The 15003-nt window shown below is 37.7% G+C and overlaps 2 protein-coding genes across 8 annotated transcripts; both read left to right on the forward strand.

The window, feature by feature from the left end:
• Window positions 1-350: 350 nt before the first annotated feature.
• Window positions 351-11092, forward strand: LOC107930834 (golgin subfamily A member 4). Of its 6 annotated transcripts, none has more exons than XM_041117025.1 (10): window positions 351-567; window positions 850-974; window positions 1383-1653; window positions 1726-1977; window positions 2112-7951; window positions 8256-9120; window positions 9218-9900; window positions 10267-10408; window positions 10524-10605; window positions 10738-11092. In XM_041117025.1, exons 2-10 carry the CDS (start codon window positions 924-926, stop codon window positions 10838-10840), a joined length of 8289 nt encoding a protein of 2762 aa, XP_040972959.1. In that variant the 5' UTR covers window positions 351-567; window positions 850-923; the 3' UTR covers window positions 10841-11092. The 6 variants fall into 6 exon arrangements, with proteins under 6 accessions (XP_040972959.1, XP_040972961.1, XP_040972957.1 ...); XM_041117027.1 differs by having other exon boundaries at window positions 1726-1973; window positions 2123-7951; XM_041117023.1 differs by having other exon boundaries at window positions 354-567; window positions 1383-1977.
• Window positions 11093-11558: 466 nt separating this feature from the next.
• LOC107930809 (deSI-like protein At4g17486) lies at window positions 11559-14515 on the forward strand. Of its 2 annotated transcripts, none has more exons than XM_041117030.1 (4): window positions 11559-12051; window positions 12832-13119; window positions 13934-14011; window positions 14136-14515. In XM_041117030.1, exons 1-4 carry the CDS (start codon window positions 11898-11900, stop codon window positions 14270-14272), a joined length of 657 nt encoding a protein of 218 aa, XP_040972964.1. In that variant the 5' UTR covers window positions 11559-11897; the 3' UTR covers window positions 14273-14515. The 2 variants fall into 2 exon arrangements, with proteins under 2 accessions (XP_040972964.1, XP_040972965.1); XM_041117031.1 differs by having other exon boundaries at window positions 11600-12051; window positions 14139-14515.
• Window positions 14516-15003: the final 488 nt, after the last annotated feature.

Raw genomic sequence — 15003 nt, forward strand, 5'->3', positions numbered from 1 at the left:
TGTTAACACTTCTTAAAAATTCACTTAATCAATTTAATTAGAATAAAGTATTTAGACTAACTAATGACATTATAAAATTGAGATATCAAATTATGTCAAAATTAAAGTATATGGATTAAATCTAAATTTGAGCAAAATATAGGGATCAAATTAAAATTTAACCATTCTTCAAATCAAAGTAGAGAGTTTGGAATTGAAATTTACCCATTATGCTCAAAATTGAATGTCTCTTCAAATCAAAGCCCTATTCTGTAATAGACCAAACAGATCACTGAAATGGAGCAGTACGAACGGCCCACATGAAAAAAATGGAGCGTAAATTAATCCTTGTCGCCATTGGTTTCCACTCCAAATCCAAAATACAAAAACATGTGAAAATTTGCGGAATCAGACATTTCACCAGCACAGGATTTTGAGAAGTTTGCGTTAGATCCAAGTGATAACCAAAAAACCAACACCAACAAACCATACGTACGCTACACAAATGCACCCTCACCAATACTAAATAGCAATATCCACCCTCCTTCACGGTGCCACATTTTATCAACCAGATCTCGCCATTTCCAGGTATTTCAATATCGCAATCTTTTCTCCATTTCCTTTTTTCATCGTCAATCGAATTCGCTTTTCTGTAATCCTTTACGGTAATAGGATTGGAACCTTATTGAGATAGGAGAAAATTGTTTGAAAACCAAAAGCAATTTAAGTTATTCGAATCTTCAATTGACACTTGGTTTTGACACTGCAGCTGTTGGTTTCATATATATATATATGACGATATTTATTTTTCTATTTTTATTAATTTGTGTTTGTTTCTTTGTTTGTTGTGGACGTGGTTAATGGGGGAAGATCCTGATGGTGGTTGAGACTCGGTTTTGATTTCTAAAAGGATCAGAGTGGGGGGCAAAATTGGAGCGGATCGGATGGAGAAGAATAAGAACCGTACTGATCTGCTCACTGCCGGACGGAAAAAGGTTTCCCTTTTATTTTACTCTTTTCATATTTGATTAGGGGTAGTTTGGCCAGTTGCCTCTTTTCTTCCCAGCATGCTCTGGTTGTTGTTTTCAACGATTTTTTTTTTCTTTGAGGCCTGTAGTTTTTTAATGCCTGCTTATCGTTTACCTACATGGTGTTTCTTATGTCGTTACTGATTTCTGATGTTCTTCAGTACCATGTTTACTTCTTTTGTTGAAGAATCAAATATGTCTAGGTATTCTGAACCTTAAGTAGAAGATTGAACTTTAGCTGTTTTAATTTCCTTCACTTCACTGAAGTAAAATTTTAATTATTATTAATTTTGTTTCCCTTATAAGAAATGTCTGAGCTCATTTTTTTAGGTAATAGGATTGATTAGTACTTAATTTTATGTCATCTTTTGTCAGCTTCAACAATTTCGTCAGAAAAAGGATGGTAAAGGAAGTAGCAGTAAAGGAAAATCTTCTAAAAAATCTAAAAAATCTGAGCAGCATGGATCTGATAGTGATGCACCAAACCCGGTTGCCAAACAAACAGCCTTGCTGCAGGTTTCTGAAGGGGAAACCACAGCTGGTGACTCAACAGTGTCACAGTCTGCTGAGAAGAGTTCATTGCCTACTGGGCCTGATACTGCAGCATTTGTTTCACCAGTAGAGTCTATTGTGTCTGAGGAGACAGGTAACATCGAGACTCTAGCAGCCCATAATGCTGGATTACCCGCTGAGGTGGTCACACTTGTTGATTTTTCAGTCCCAAATGGAGAGCAAAGTACTCAGACTGTTGATAGTATGACGAGCACAGAAATAAGTTCCTCAAGAAGAGATATCCCAGTTTTGGAGGGGGAAATAAAGCATTATAATGTGCCACATCCTTCTGCTTCAGTTGATACCAAAGAGGGGACAGTGGTCAACAAGGAAATGGGGCAAAATTCACTGCTTTCAGCAGATGATTTGTCTGATAACTACTTGTCTCAAGCAAGGGGAGATCAGATAACAGATGTAGGTTGTGCTCTCCTCCTCTTGATTTTAGTTTTCTTTCCCTCTAAGTCTCTTTGTTAGGGGATTGCATTGGGCAAAATTAGGATTAGTTATGTATGTATTTGATGTATAATTAAGTTCTCATTTGTTGCTGGGTAGGTGCAATGCAGGAAACTGATGGTTTGGGGATGAATCAGCTTGATAGAGGTGGTGAAGCAAAGTTTGAAGTTGATGGTAGGCTTACTTTGTCTGGGCACGGTGAATGTGATGAACCTCTTGAAGGGGCTACTCCAGGAGTAACTAGCATGGAGGGGGCATCCAATGAGACAGAGGAGGCCATCAGCAGAGATGCTAGCATTGTATCTACTGGGGCATCTAGCAGTTCCTGGGAAGATGGAAGTTTGGCTGCTAGTTCTCAATTGACAAATGAACAGGCCCCAGATGTAATACCCTATTCACCTGTCAAAGAAGAACAAGAAATGTGCCCTTCATTTTCTGATTACGGTGAGGGCAACAGTTTAGAAGGAAATCAACAATACTTACCAGAGGTCTCCTTTGTGTCTGAAGATCTAGGTCATGAAAGATCTCTTCAGATGACAAGATTGATTTCATCAAATCTGATTCTGTCTCTTGCCAGAGGTGGTACTCCAGTCAAACTCTCTCAGCTAGTAGAGGCGATGAGAAGTCTTGATGAAGATGAATATAGGCTTTTGCTGAACTCTCACGAATCGGTTTCCCTTGAAATAAGTGGGACCGATAATCTATCACCTTCCTACCATCCAGATATATTCGAGAAATTAAAAGAGGAGTTGTATCTCACAAGTTTTTCAAAAGATATATTTTACTTAAAGCTTTCTGAGCAGTCAGATCTGCATATGGAATCTGAACGGCATTGTCATCAGCTTCTTGATGAAATATCTCTTCTTCATTCTTCCATCAATAAGGTTCATGAGACGAATGCCTGCCTTGGAGAAGAGCTAGCACAATGTAGGTCTGAACTCCAGATTTCTGGAAGTGGAAGGGAGGAGTTGCAGAACGAACTTAATACTGCTTTGTTGCAAACTGAGGAATTTTCTTCTAGAGCAAATGAGTTGCAGAGCAGCCTGGTAAGGTCACAAGAGGATTTATCAAGCCTTTTTTCTGAATTGTCTGAGTACAAGAATCAGGTGGCCACTTTGCAGGCAGATAATGTGAACTTGAATAGGACCGTTTATTCTCTGACTGATGAGAGAAGCACAATTGCACAGGAAAAGGAATCTTCTCTCCTTGAGAATGAAAAACTGTTACTGGAGTTAGCTAGATACAAGGACTTGGTGATCACTTCCCAGGTGGAGAGTGAGCAGTTAAACATGAATCTTGCTTCGCTGACAGAGGAGAGAAAGGCACTTGTGGATGAGAAAATGTTGTCCCTTGAGGAAAATGAGAAGCTACGGACAGAATTAGCTGATTGCAAAAGCTTGATTTCAGCTTTACAGGTGGAACATTCTAATATAATCAATCTTGCTATAATGTCAGAAGAAAGAATAAAGCTTGAAGAAGAGAAGGAGTTGCTTGCACAAGGGAAAGAGAAAGCTGCTCTTGATTTGGAAGAGTGTAAAGATTTGTTGGCTTCTTTACAACTTGAAAAATCCAAATTGAATGGTGAACTTGCTTTCGTTACAGAGGAGAGAAAGAAGCTTGAGGAGGACAAGGATTATTTCATCCATGAGAATGAAAGACTTGCTTCTGAGCTCCTTGTTCTTCAAGACCAGTTAACTAGACAGAATGGGGAACAGATGCAACTTGAGGCTGAACTAAAAGTATTAACAGTACACCTAGAGAAGCTAATGGAGGAAAATAATTTCCTCAATGCCAGTTTGGATGTGCATAAGGCCAAGTTAGTGGAAACTGATAGTAGGGGAAACCAGAATATTGAAGCCGGGAGTCAAGTAAAAGGTCTGGGTGTGAGTAGGGAGGTCCTTGAAAATGCTGCCAACTATGAACCTTCCTGCTTCATACCTTTGAAGCAGGATTCTGACGAATCTACTGTGGTATCGGAGAAACCTGGACCTAATGACGTTGTTGGTGGGTCATCACTTGTGCTGCTTGAACAGGAAGTCTTTGATGATTCTTCTGGATTTCTAGTCCTGAAGGGACACTTGAAGGAGGCTGAGAGAATATTGCAAAACCTTGAAATGACAATTGAACAGATGCACTCTCATTCAGTCTCATTACAGCACTCCATCAGTAAATCAGCTGCACCAGGAGTATCAAATCTAACTAAAGCCTCTGAACCACAGGTGCATCATGATGAACCTGAGGTTGAGAGGAGAGATTTGGCTGAATATCAGTTACTGGGAGACCTGTTTAATTCAACTAAAGAGGTAACAGAAAATTTAAGAGCTCTGCTTAAGCTCTTGGGTCAAGATGCTGATGATGCCAGTTTTCTTTATAGAGGAGAGAGGGATTGTAGAAAATCTGCTAATTTCACATTTCAAGAGCACAGGGTTCTACATGAAACTTTGAAGGAATACAGCAACATTCTCCACGCATCCAACATTGAACTGGGGGTTCTGTATGAAGCTTCTAAGCAACATGCTTATGGCATTGAAGCTAAGTACAATGAACTTAAGGTTCTCCATGAAGCTCTAAAGCAGCAAGAAAGTAGCCTCAGTTCGGAAAATGCTGAGCTTGGCAAGAAGTTGAGTGAGTATCAGTTGAAACTTACTGAAATGCAGAGTCAATTCTCTGATTTAAAGCAAAGGTCAGATGATACTACTTCTGCTTTAAATCAACAGTTCAAAAATTCACAGAAGGAAGCAGCTGAGAGGGCTTTGATGCCTGAACTAGAATTGAGATCTATGGTTACTCAGATTGTGGAGACAGTCAGGAGACTTGATTTGTCTGTTGGGCAAGTTTCCAACTTCAGCTTCTCAGATAACAGCAGTGATATCTCAGATCTGAATAGCCAGCTTGCTATTTCTGCTGATTCTGCCATTAACAATATCCGAGAGCTACAAGAGCAACTAGAAATTGCTCATGCAGGTCATGATGCAATATTGAATTCATACAAAGAAGTAGATGAGAAGTATAATGATTTGCATAGGAATAATGAATTCATGGTAGGGATGCTACATGAATTGTATAATGATCTGAAGAAACTTGTGATTGATTCATGCGTTTTGGTGGGTGAGCCTGAAATGAATACGCAAGTTGAGAAGCTGCCTGATCCCTTAGACTACAGCAAGTATAAGATCCTCATTGAACAACTGGAGAACGTTTTGGGTGAAAGGCTCCAGCTCCAGTCTGTTAATGACCAGCAGAATTTAGAAATGATGAATAGGACAAGAGACGTTGTGGAAATGAGGAGAGAATGTCTTCATTCTAATGCCATTCAAAAGCTTATTGAACAGGTTGAGAATGTTGTAAAACTGGACGACTCTGAGACTGACTCAGATAGAACTCCTGGTTCCCACCTTGAATTGTTAGTTTGTTTGCTTGTCAAGAAATACAAAGACATTGATCAACAGGTGAGTAATCGTGGAGAGGATCTTGGATCTAAGATGTTTGGGTTGACAGAAGTAGAGGAAAAGATACATCAGTTAGATGCCTTGAGACTTCAGCAGGAATTTGAAATCCTCACTCTGAAAGAAAGTTTGCGCCAGAAAGAAGAAGCCCTTCAGACTGCACATTCTGAGTTACTGAAAAAAGTAAGTGAAATTGAACAGTCAGAACAGCGGGTATCTTCTGTTAGGGAGAAGCTTAGCATTGCTGTGGCAAAGGGGAAAGGTTTGGTGGTGCAGCGTGATGGTCTTAAGCAGTCACTTGCAGAGACATCTGCTGAACTAGAGAGACTCTCACAGGAATTACAGGTAAAAGATGCCCAGCTTCAGGAGTTAGAAATAAAACTGAAGACTTACTCGGAGGCAGGTGAGCGTGTGGAAGCTTTGGAATCTGAACTTTCATACATACGCAATTCAGCTACTGCATTAAGAGAATCATTTCTTCTCAAAGACTCTGTACTGCAGAGAATTGAAGAGATTTTAGAAGACTTAGACCTGCCTGAGCATTTCCATTCTAGAGATATCATTGAAAAGGTTGATTGGTTAGCAAGGTCCACCACTGATAATTCTTTGCCTGCCCCAGATTGGGAGCAGAAAAGTTCTGTTGGAGGCTCCTACTCTGATGCGGGTTTTGTCACTGTTGATACCTGGAAAGAAGATGCACAACCAACCTTAACTTCAGGGGATGACTGGAGAAGAAAATATGAGGACCTTGAGAGCAAGTTTTATGGGTTGGCAGAACAAAATGAAATGCTTGAACAGTCCTTGATGGAAAGAAACCACTTGGTGCAAAGATGGGAGGAACTTTTGGGCAGAATTGATATGCCTTCACAGATGCGGTCCATGGAACCCGAGGAAAAGATTGAATGGCTAGGTGGGGCACTTTCAGAGGCTAATCATGATAAAAATTCTTTGCAGAAGAAGATTGATGACCTTCAAAATTATTTTGGGTCAGTAGCTGCTGATTTGGAAGAGTCTGAAAAGAGAATATCAGATCTTGACTCAGACCTTCAATCAGTTGCCCTTGAGAGGGAGCACCTTTCTGAAAGATTGGATGCTTTGACTTCTGATAATCATAACCTTGCAGCAAAGGCAACTCAATTTGAAGTTGAGAATGAAAAACTTCAGATTAAAGTTAGTGGTTTGAAGGAAGAATTGGATAAGAGGATTGAGGAAGAGGAGGAGAATCTTCTCAAGATGGAGGGTGAAATAAGGAGATTGCAGTACTTGGTTTGTGATGTGTTACAGGATCCTGAAGCAAAAGATTTGGGTTCTGGTGGCAGTAGTACTGCATCATTAGAAGGATTACTGAAGAAGCTTATAGAGAATTACACTAAACTCAAGTCTGTGAATCCTGAACCTGTGGATATTGAAATCGACCAGACTAAGCTATGTGATCCAACCCTTGATCAAGCTGGAAGCAGAGATGCTCTAACTAGCCAGGAGGATGTAGCTTCTTTGAAAAAAGAACTGGAGGAAGTGCAGCATGACTTGATGCAAGCGAAGGAGGAAAGAGATGAATACTTCGGAAAGCATCAATCTTTGCTTCATGAAGTTCAAGCACTTGAAAGGAAAGGAGAGGAGTTGCAAGGGCTACTTAATCAAGAAGAGCAGAAGTCAGCTTCTGTGAGAGAAAAGTTAAATGTTGCTGTTAGAAAAGGGAAATCTTTGGTGCAACAACGGGATGGTCTGAAGAAAACAATTGAAGAGATGAATGCTGAGCTGGAGCGCTTGAAATCTGAGCTTAGCAACCAGGAAAATGCTCTGGCTGATTATGAACTAAAGATGAGGGACTTCTCCACTTACCCCAAAAAAGTAGAAGCCTTAGAAGCTGACAATTTGTTCTTGAGGAATCATTTGACAGAAACCGAACGCATGTTGGAGGAGAAAAGACATACTTTAAATGGGATATTAAATGCAATAGCTGACATTGATGCTGGTGTTGAAATTGATACCTTTGATCCAGTGGAGAAGTTGGGACAAATTGGGAAAGTGTGCCATGATTTGCATGCCTCTGTGTCATCTTCTAAACAAGAGTCGCAGAAGTCCAAGAGAGCTGCAGAGCTACTGCTTGCAGAGTTGAATGAAGTTCAAGAGAGAAACGATGGTCTTCAGGAAGATCTAGCCAAAATTTCGGTTGAGCTTACAGAAGTCACGAAGGATAGGGAGGTGGCAGAGGCTGCAAAACTTGAAGTTCTTTCACGGCTCGAAGAGTTATCTACAGTTCACTCTGAAGGAAAAAGAAAACAGTATTCTGAATTAATGATGCTACAGTCCTGTGTGAATGAAGTCACAAAGGGCTTCAATGATATTCAAAATCTACTTTACAGTGCTTTTATGAAGGACTTGGAATTTTTGCAAAATTTGGAGGTTAACATTAAGTTGTGCTTGGAAGGGGATGATGCCCAAGATGTGGCTGGCTTGCCATACAGTATCTCCAGTGATTTAGAGGACAAGGTAATGTTTTTCATGGCCTGTCTTTTGTTTGTGCATTGGCTGCTTTTTTTTCTTTTTTTGGCAAATCTAGTGGTTTGCCTTTCATGTTTTCTTTTGTATTTTCCTTCTGCAACCAGTTGATAATTGTGCTTGCTGTGTTTCCACCATAAATATATTTTATTTCTTTGAGTTGCATGCAAGTCATCTATATTGAGCAAAAACTTTTGATTGGCCAAAAGAAAAAACCCCGAAGACCTCATCTGTTTCTTGGGGTATTCTCTACGAATGGATTGTTATTCTAATTGTTTCTTGGTTTCCTCTTCAGGTGAACTTTCAATCCACAGATACTTCATCAATTGCCAACATACAGGAACCTGTGGATGACAATGCTATAGTTGAAGTTTGCAGTTCAATCTGGCATCACCTGCAGGATTTGACAACTGAAATTACTGCACTCAAAGAAAAGTTCATTGGGTGCTCAAAATCATTGCATGAACAAGGTTACAGTCTATGGAACTTAGTGGGAATCTTGCATAGAGAGAGAAATTCTCAAAAAGAATCTTTTGAAGATATGAGGAGGAATATTATGCATTTAGAATCAATTGGGAAAGAGAAAGACATGGAGTTAGTTGTCTTGAGAAGGAATTTTGCCTTGCTTTATGAAGCTTGTGCTAATTTGGTCTTGGAAATTGAAAATGGAAAAGCCGAGCTGTTAGGAAATAGTTCAACTACTGCAGATCTGGAATTAGCTGGAGCACTTGCACTTGGCGGACAAAACAGAGTTTTGTCCGAGGAACAAATCAAGACTATGGCTGATAAACTTTTATCAACAATGAAAGATTTTTTGAGCATGAAATATCAAATTGCTGAAGGAAGCCAAAGGGAGATGAAAATTACTGTAGAAAATTTACGGAAAGATCTTCAGGAGAAGGACATCCAAAAAGATCAGATATTCGCAGAGCTTGTTGGTCAAATTAAGTTAGCTGAAGCTGCTGCCATGAATTACTCACGAGATCTTCAATCGTCAAAAACACTGGTGCATGATTTGGAAAAAGAACTGGAAGTGGTGAAGGAAGAAAATAAGTCATTGCAGCAGAGAGTAAAAGAACTGCAGGATGTGCATGCCAACTCAGTGGAATTGCATGATAGGGTCAAATCACTGACAGATGTGTTATCATCCAAAGACCAAGGTATGTGTATTGGTTGAATCCTACTTTGTTTTACATATAGTTGTGTTTGTGTGTATTAGAGTTGGGATCCTTATTTGTGAATGCTATTTGCTGACAGAAATCGAGGCCCTTATGCAAGCACTTGATGAGGAGGAGGTCCAAATGGAAGAGTTGACAAAAAAGAACGAGGAACTAGAAAAAGTCCTGCAACAGAAGAACATAGATTTAGAGAACCTTGAAGCTTCTCATGGGAAGGTTGTGAAAAAGCTTTCCATCACTGTGAGCAAGTTTGATGAGCTTCGTGATCTATCACAAAGTCTTCTTATCAAGATTGAACAGCTTCAATCAGAACTACAAGATCGGGATGCTGAGATTTCATTCTTAAGACAAGGGGTCACCAGATGCACCAATGATCTTCTTGCTGCATCACAAATGAACTCTAAAAGAGAATCAAATGAGATACATGAGTTTTTGACTTGGTTTGAGGGAATTGTTTCTTGTGTTGGGTTACCCCATCTGCATTTTGATATGAAGGACATTCAGGTGCCTGAATACAAGGAAATAATACAGAAAAAGCTTAGCTCTATTACATCTGAACTTGAGGACCTACGTGTGGCTGCACAAAGTAAGGATGAATCGTTGCAAGCAGAACGGACTAAAGTGGAAGAGCTAACACGCATGGAAGAAACCCTCAAGAAGACTTTGCAAGAGAAAGAATCCCTATTATATTTGCTTGAAGGTGCAGGAGATGTGGATCATGGAGCTAGTGCAAACTCTGAAATTGTGCAAGTTGAACCTGTGGTAAGTTATTTTATGTGTTTGCAATTCCCTTTAACAGCAGATGGGGCATTAGGACCTCCAACAAAGCCAGTGAGAGGCAAAACTCTGATGCAAGAATACAATTTCTTTTTCCTTATTTCATTCTATAAGGGAGAAGTCTTGGCTTGGTGTACTAGACATTCATAGATGCATGAATAGAACTAAAGAAGCTGAATCTTTATTGCAGATATACTGGCAGTTCATCCATATAATAATATATTTTGCTTATTAAGTGGCAGTTTGATAATTTCATCTCATCTGCGCACAAGAATGTGTTCTAGCTTTTGCATTGTCACTTGCAAAAAAATACTGATATTGAGTAATCTATTTTGCTAAACATTTCTGTAGATAAACCAGTGGGCTGTACCAGGGAACTCCACGGCTTCCCAAGTTCGTAGTTTGCGTAAAGTCAATAATGATCAAGTTGCTATTCATATAGATTCAGATGATGTTAGTAATAGTAGGTTAGAAGATGAAGATGAAGATAAAGGTACTCTTTACTGCTTTTCTGTTCACATCTTTTTCTGCTTCAAGTGAAGAGATAACTTTTTATTTAGAAGCATACATCCTTTAGTTCTTACATTTTAATTTCAATGTTTCTGCAGTTCATGGTTTCAAATCACTTACCACATCAAGAATTGTTCCAAGGTTTACAAGACCAGTATCTGACATGATAGATGGCTTATGGCAAGTGTTATTTTTCTGTTTTTGTTGATTTGAAGCACAAAACAAAGTAACCGAGCTGAGATTTATTTATTCATTTACGCACCAAAACTAGCCCCTTTTATGTAACCATGTTGTGTTTATGTAATCTGCCAGGGTTTCTTGTGATCGGGCACTCATGCGACAACCTGCCTTACGGCTTGCCATTATGATCTATTGGGCTATATTGCATTCACTGTTAGCAGCTTTTGTATTTTGACGAGCCAAACCTGGTAGCGGCCATTTCTCTGATGGTTATCTACTCGTTTGTGTCGAAAGGAGTGGCAACCATGACTGCGTACTTGGTCCATAGTCATTTTATTATTATCATTATTCTTTTATTTTTCCTTTGTAAAACATGGTCCATTAATTGATTATTTAGATAAACCAGGCAACTTTGATTTGCCCTTTTTATTTGTATGCATCTCAGGTTGCTCGGTTATGTCGTTGAATAAGAGAAATCTTTTTGTTACTATTAAGGATTGTTTACTTTGAACCTAACAAAGGTGATATGATGCTTACCCTTGTTATAAAATGATATGAAGAGAAATGGCATTATGCTGCGTCATGATTTTGTTCTGTTTTAGCTATTTTGATCCAAATCTGAAAATCATATCTAATCAACTTAAATTCAAATTAAAATGCGTAATACGAAATGAATCCAACAAAATTTGAAATTAAAATTAGTATTATTTTCCTCGAAGCATTCTAACCTAAATTCTCGTTTCAAAGGGAATATTGGGTAGGACTTGGCCAATCGCCTCTCGTGTGATTCAATTTAATTTTAAAATAAAATTCCCTTTTTGTTTAAATTATTCAAAGTCACCTATCTCTAACCTTATTAAGATTATAAAATTTTGTTTAATTAATAATTCCCAAGAAACATAAGCCCCACCCAAATATATCATCCAATCAAGTCTCTTCGAAATAATTAACAAAATTCTGTATAAAAATTTTATTCAGTTACAGAGAGCATTAGAATATAAAAAAAGTTTTTTTTTTAACATCCCGTAAAGCTGTAGACAATCATAGCCAACTTTCTCCTTTGCCATGCTTGCCCTTTACTTTATTTTTTGCCCTTTCATTTCTTCATTTTCCACTCTTCTTCTTCCTCCAGAAAAAAATTACATCAGCTTTCAACAGATTCCTCTCTATCTTTTGAGACTTTCGCTGTGTTAAACAAGGAAAAGATTTCTTTACGATTTCCGGAAATCTTTTCTTTGCCAAACCATTTTCCCCTCTCTCTGTGTTCATCAAAAAGGGAAAAAAAAATAAGAATGGGGGCAGCGAAAGTCTCAAATTCCAGCTCCGAGGATCAAAATGTGAGTAACTACAATGAAACTGATGTGATTTTGAATGTTTATGATCTCACTCCTCTCAATAATTACTCTTATTGGGTTGGTTTCGGGATTTTCCACTCCGGTATTGAAGGTTCGTTCCCTCTTTTCTTTAATCCTTTCATATTTTTTTTGGTATGGAATTTCTTTAAATCGTATCTTTTTAAGATGTGGGTATTGGTTAGTTTAGCTCCTTATTGCTTGAAAATGGAGAATTTGGTTTCTCTTCATAGAAAATAGATATGGGTTTGCTGAATTATTTTAAAGGGTTTTTTTATATGTTATTATCTCCAATATGTAGCTTAGGAACAAATATTTATTTGGGTTTTTCGGAATATAATACTTTTATGGAGATCTTTTGAAGCTTACTTGAATCTTTGGATTAACAAATGAATTCATATCCAGTTTTCTATTACTTTTTGTTGGGTGTATTTGCAACATTGGTCACACTTAATATGAGCTGGAAAAAAAAGGCAATTTGGGGTGGAAAATTTTCAAATTTGTATGTTAAAAATTGTTAATCAGAGTTTAATATGTTATATGAATTTAATAACATCTTTGCCTTTCGGTCCTAAAATTTTTTAGATTAAATGAATATATATTGTGGTTAAGGACTTAAGTTCTATAAGTTTGAACTTAAGATTAGGCTGTTCTTGTTTTGGTGTTAATAGCATGCTTGAAATAAGACAGCTTATTGCTAAATTCAGCATGTCCATTTAGTCGTTTGAATTCGGAATTAAGCTGTTTTGACTAAAAACGAGAGATGGAAAACATTTTTTTTTTGGGTATATGACATCTATTTTAGTTCATATGTTGATTATCTTTTTTAATCTAGGAAACTGAAGTATCTATCTATCTCAATATTTATGAACAGTTCATGGGAAAGAGTATGGGTTTGGGGCCCATGATTTTCCGGTTAGTGGAGTTTTTGAAGTGGAACCAAAGAGCTGCCCTGGTTTTATCTATCGATCTTCCATCTTGTTGGGGCGCATAAACATGCCTTATTCTGAATTCAGAGAATTTATCGAGAATGTAGCTTCCGAGTATCATGGAGATGCCTACCACCTAATCTCCAAGAACTGTAATCATTTTACAGATGACATGGCACAGAGATTGATAGGCAGACATATCCCTGGGTGGGTGAACCGGATGGCTCGACTAGGTACGTTGATCCTCCTATAGTTTATCACATTCTGTATATGGACACACATTTTGTATACACACGTATATGTCTTTGCCTTACTTTATCTTTCTTTTAAAGAATTGTCTGTGACATTGGATGATATCAATGCCTTGCTCTTCCTCAAATCGTGCTGTAGCTTTTAGATCTTTTCTGGGTGGAACCTAAAAAATTGGCTATGTTTGTAGTTACTTCTGTTTGGTAGAAGACACTAGTCCTTGACACTCCATTGGAGGGAAAACAATCGGTGAATGTACTTGGGAGGTCCTTGTATTATAGGGACTTGATCAAATTAGTCCCTCTATTAAATGGATCAATTTAGTCCCTTTACTATTAAAAGAAATTAAATAAGGCCAAATTGTAATAGAGTTAACATTTTTTTGTTTCAAAAAAAAAATTATCATTTACGGTTTAACAGAGTTAATATTTTTAAAGTTTTTATTGTTTTGTAAATGAAATCTTTTGTTTGGAATTGAACCGCAATTTAAAAGAATAATTTTCAAGATAATTTTTTATACAGTAAATGTTAACCTTGTTACAATTTGGATATTTGATTCTTTTAATAGTATAAAGACTAAATTGATCCATTTAATGATAGAGGGACTGATTTGATCCAATCCCTATAATACAAGGACCTTCCTAGTACTTCAACCGAAAACAATCACTAGGAGGAGGCCAAGCATGGATTATCATTTAGTCTACTTTTCATCATTGATATTATGCATACCTGGCACGGTCATGAAACGAAGGAAACACATCGAAAATCGTTAATTTTATTGTTTTGTCAAAAATGTAGGCTCTTTGTGCAGCTGTTTACTTCCTGAAAGCCTTCAAGTAACTAAAGTAAAAGAGTTACCTGAATACCACGAAATAGGTACGCATCTGTATTGTCTCCTGTATTGTTCTTGAAAAATAGAACCTGTCTTTTATTCCCCTTTGAGAAACTCCACTAATATTGAACATACGTCTGCGTTCTTTTGGCTGCTGCTTGCTTCCAGAAGATGGAACTGAATCTCTCTCAACCGCTACCCCTGGCGATTCAACAGAAATTGATGATACGGATCAAGAGAAGCACTTGCTCTCACCAAAAGACGGAAATTCCGATATAGCTTTCATCAAAGAAGCTCAATCGTGATTGCGAGACAGCCTACACCAAATTGGAAGTAGATGTTCTTGTTAGTTGTTAAGACCATGAATGAATGCCGTTTTGTCTCGACGTATGTAATCATTTCTCCATTTTTTGGTGTCTTTCATTTTTTACCCATGGTTATTTGTTTGGAGAAGAAGAATTTGGCACTTGAAACATAATTCGTTGTTAATGCTTTTGTACGAGTGGTTGCATTGAACTCATGGACCTTAAATTGGATTTGCAGATAAATTTATTGTGAGCTTTTTTTTTTTTCAACACGAACTTAAACGTCTCAAAACAACACAATATTAGGGCTTCATGTTTGTTGATTACTATGTAATTTATGGAACTTTCAACGCTATTCTTGTTGATTATTATAATTTATTTTTGTTTCTTCTTAGCTTGAGAAACTTGACCTAGTAAATTTAGTATTTTAGACATTTATTCAGAGATTATCTTTCAAAAGGTCAAAAATCAATGTTCAACAAAAACACTGGGTTTTGACATGAAAATCAGGAAGTTTCTAGGGAAAGTTCACCATGAGCCTAAGGCAGTCTCAGTGCAGTGGGTCATTTTTCCACCCTTGAATTGATTGAATTCGCGAATTGGATCAAATCAATAATTGGTGGTTTAACCGATCCGATTACTGGCCCAATTACAAAATTGATTTTTTTTTTCAAAATCAAGATTTGAAATGTTACATTAGGAGTAAAAATACCATGAAGGCTTTGTAGTAT

Source organism: Gossypium hirsutum, chromosome A07, assembly GCF_007990345.1.
Source record: "Gossypium hirsutum isolate 1008001.06 chromosome A07, Gossypium_hirsutum_v2.1, whole genome shotgun sequence".
Taxonomy (NCBI): Eukaryota; Viridiplantae; Streptophyta; class Magnoliopsida; order Malvales; family Malvaceae; genus Gossypium; species Gossypium hirsutum.

Bases quoted from the DNA above. Each gene is read 5' to 3' on its own strand.
- LOC107930834 (XM_041117023.1), top strand. From the start codon at position 924: ATGGAGAAGAATAAGAACCGTACTGATCTGCTCACTGCCGGACGGAAA. The intron at 10,409-10,523 runs GTACTCTTTACT...ATGTTTCTGCAG, and splicing joins AGATGAAGATGAAGATAAAG to TTCATGGTTTCAAATCACTT. The intron at 10,606-10,737 runs GCAAGTGTTATT...GTAATCTGCCAG, and splicing joins GACATGATAGATGGCTTATG to GGTTTCTTGTGATCGGGCAC.
- LOC107930809 (XM_041117030.1), top strand. From the start codon at position 11,898: ATGGGGGCAGCGAAAGTCTCAAATTCCAGCTCCGAGGATCAAAATGTG. The intron at 13,120-13,933 runs GTACGTTGATCC...TCAAAAATGTAG, and splicing joins GAACCGGATGGCTCGACTAG to GCTCTTTGTGCAGCTGTTTA. The intron at 14,012-14,135 runs GTACGCATCTGT...GCTTGCTTCCAG, and splicing joins ACCTGAATACCACGAAATAG to AAGATGGAACTGAATCTCTC.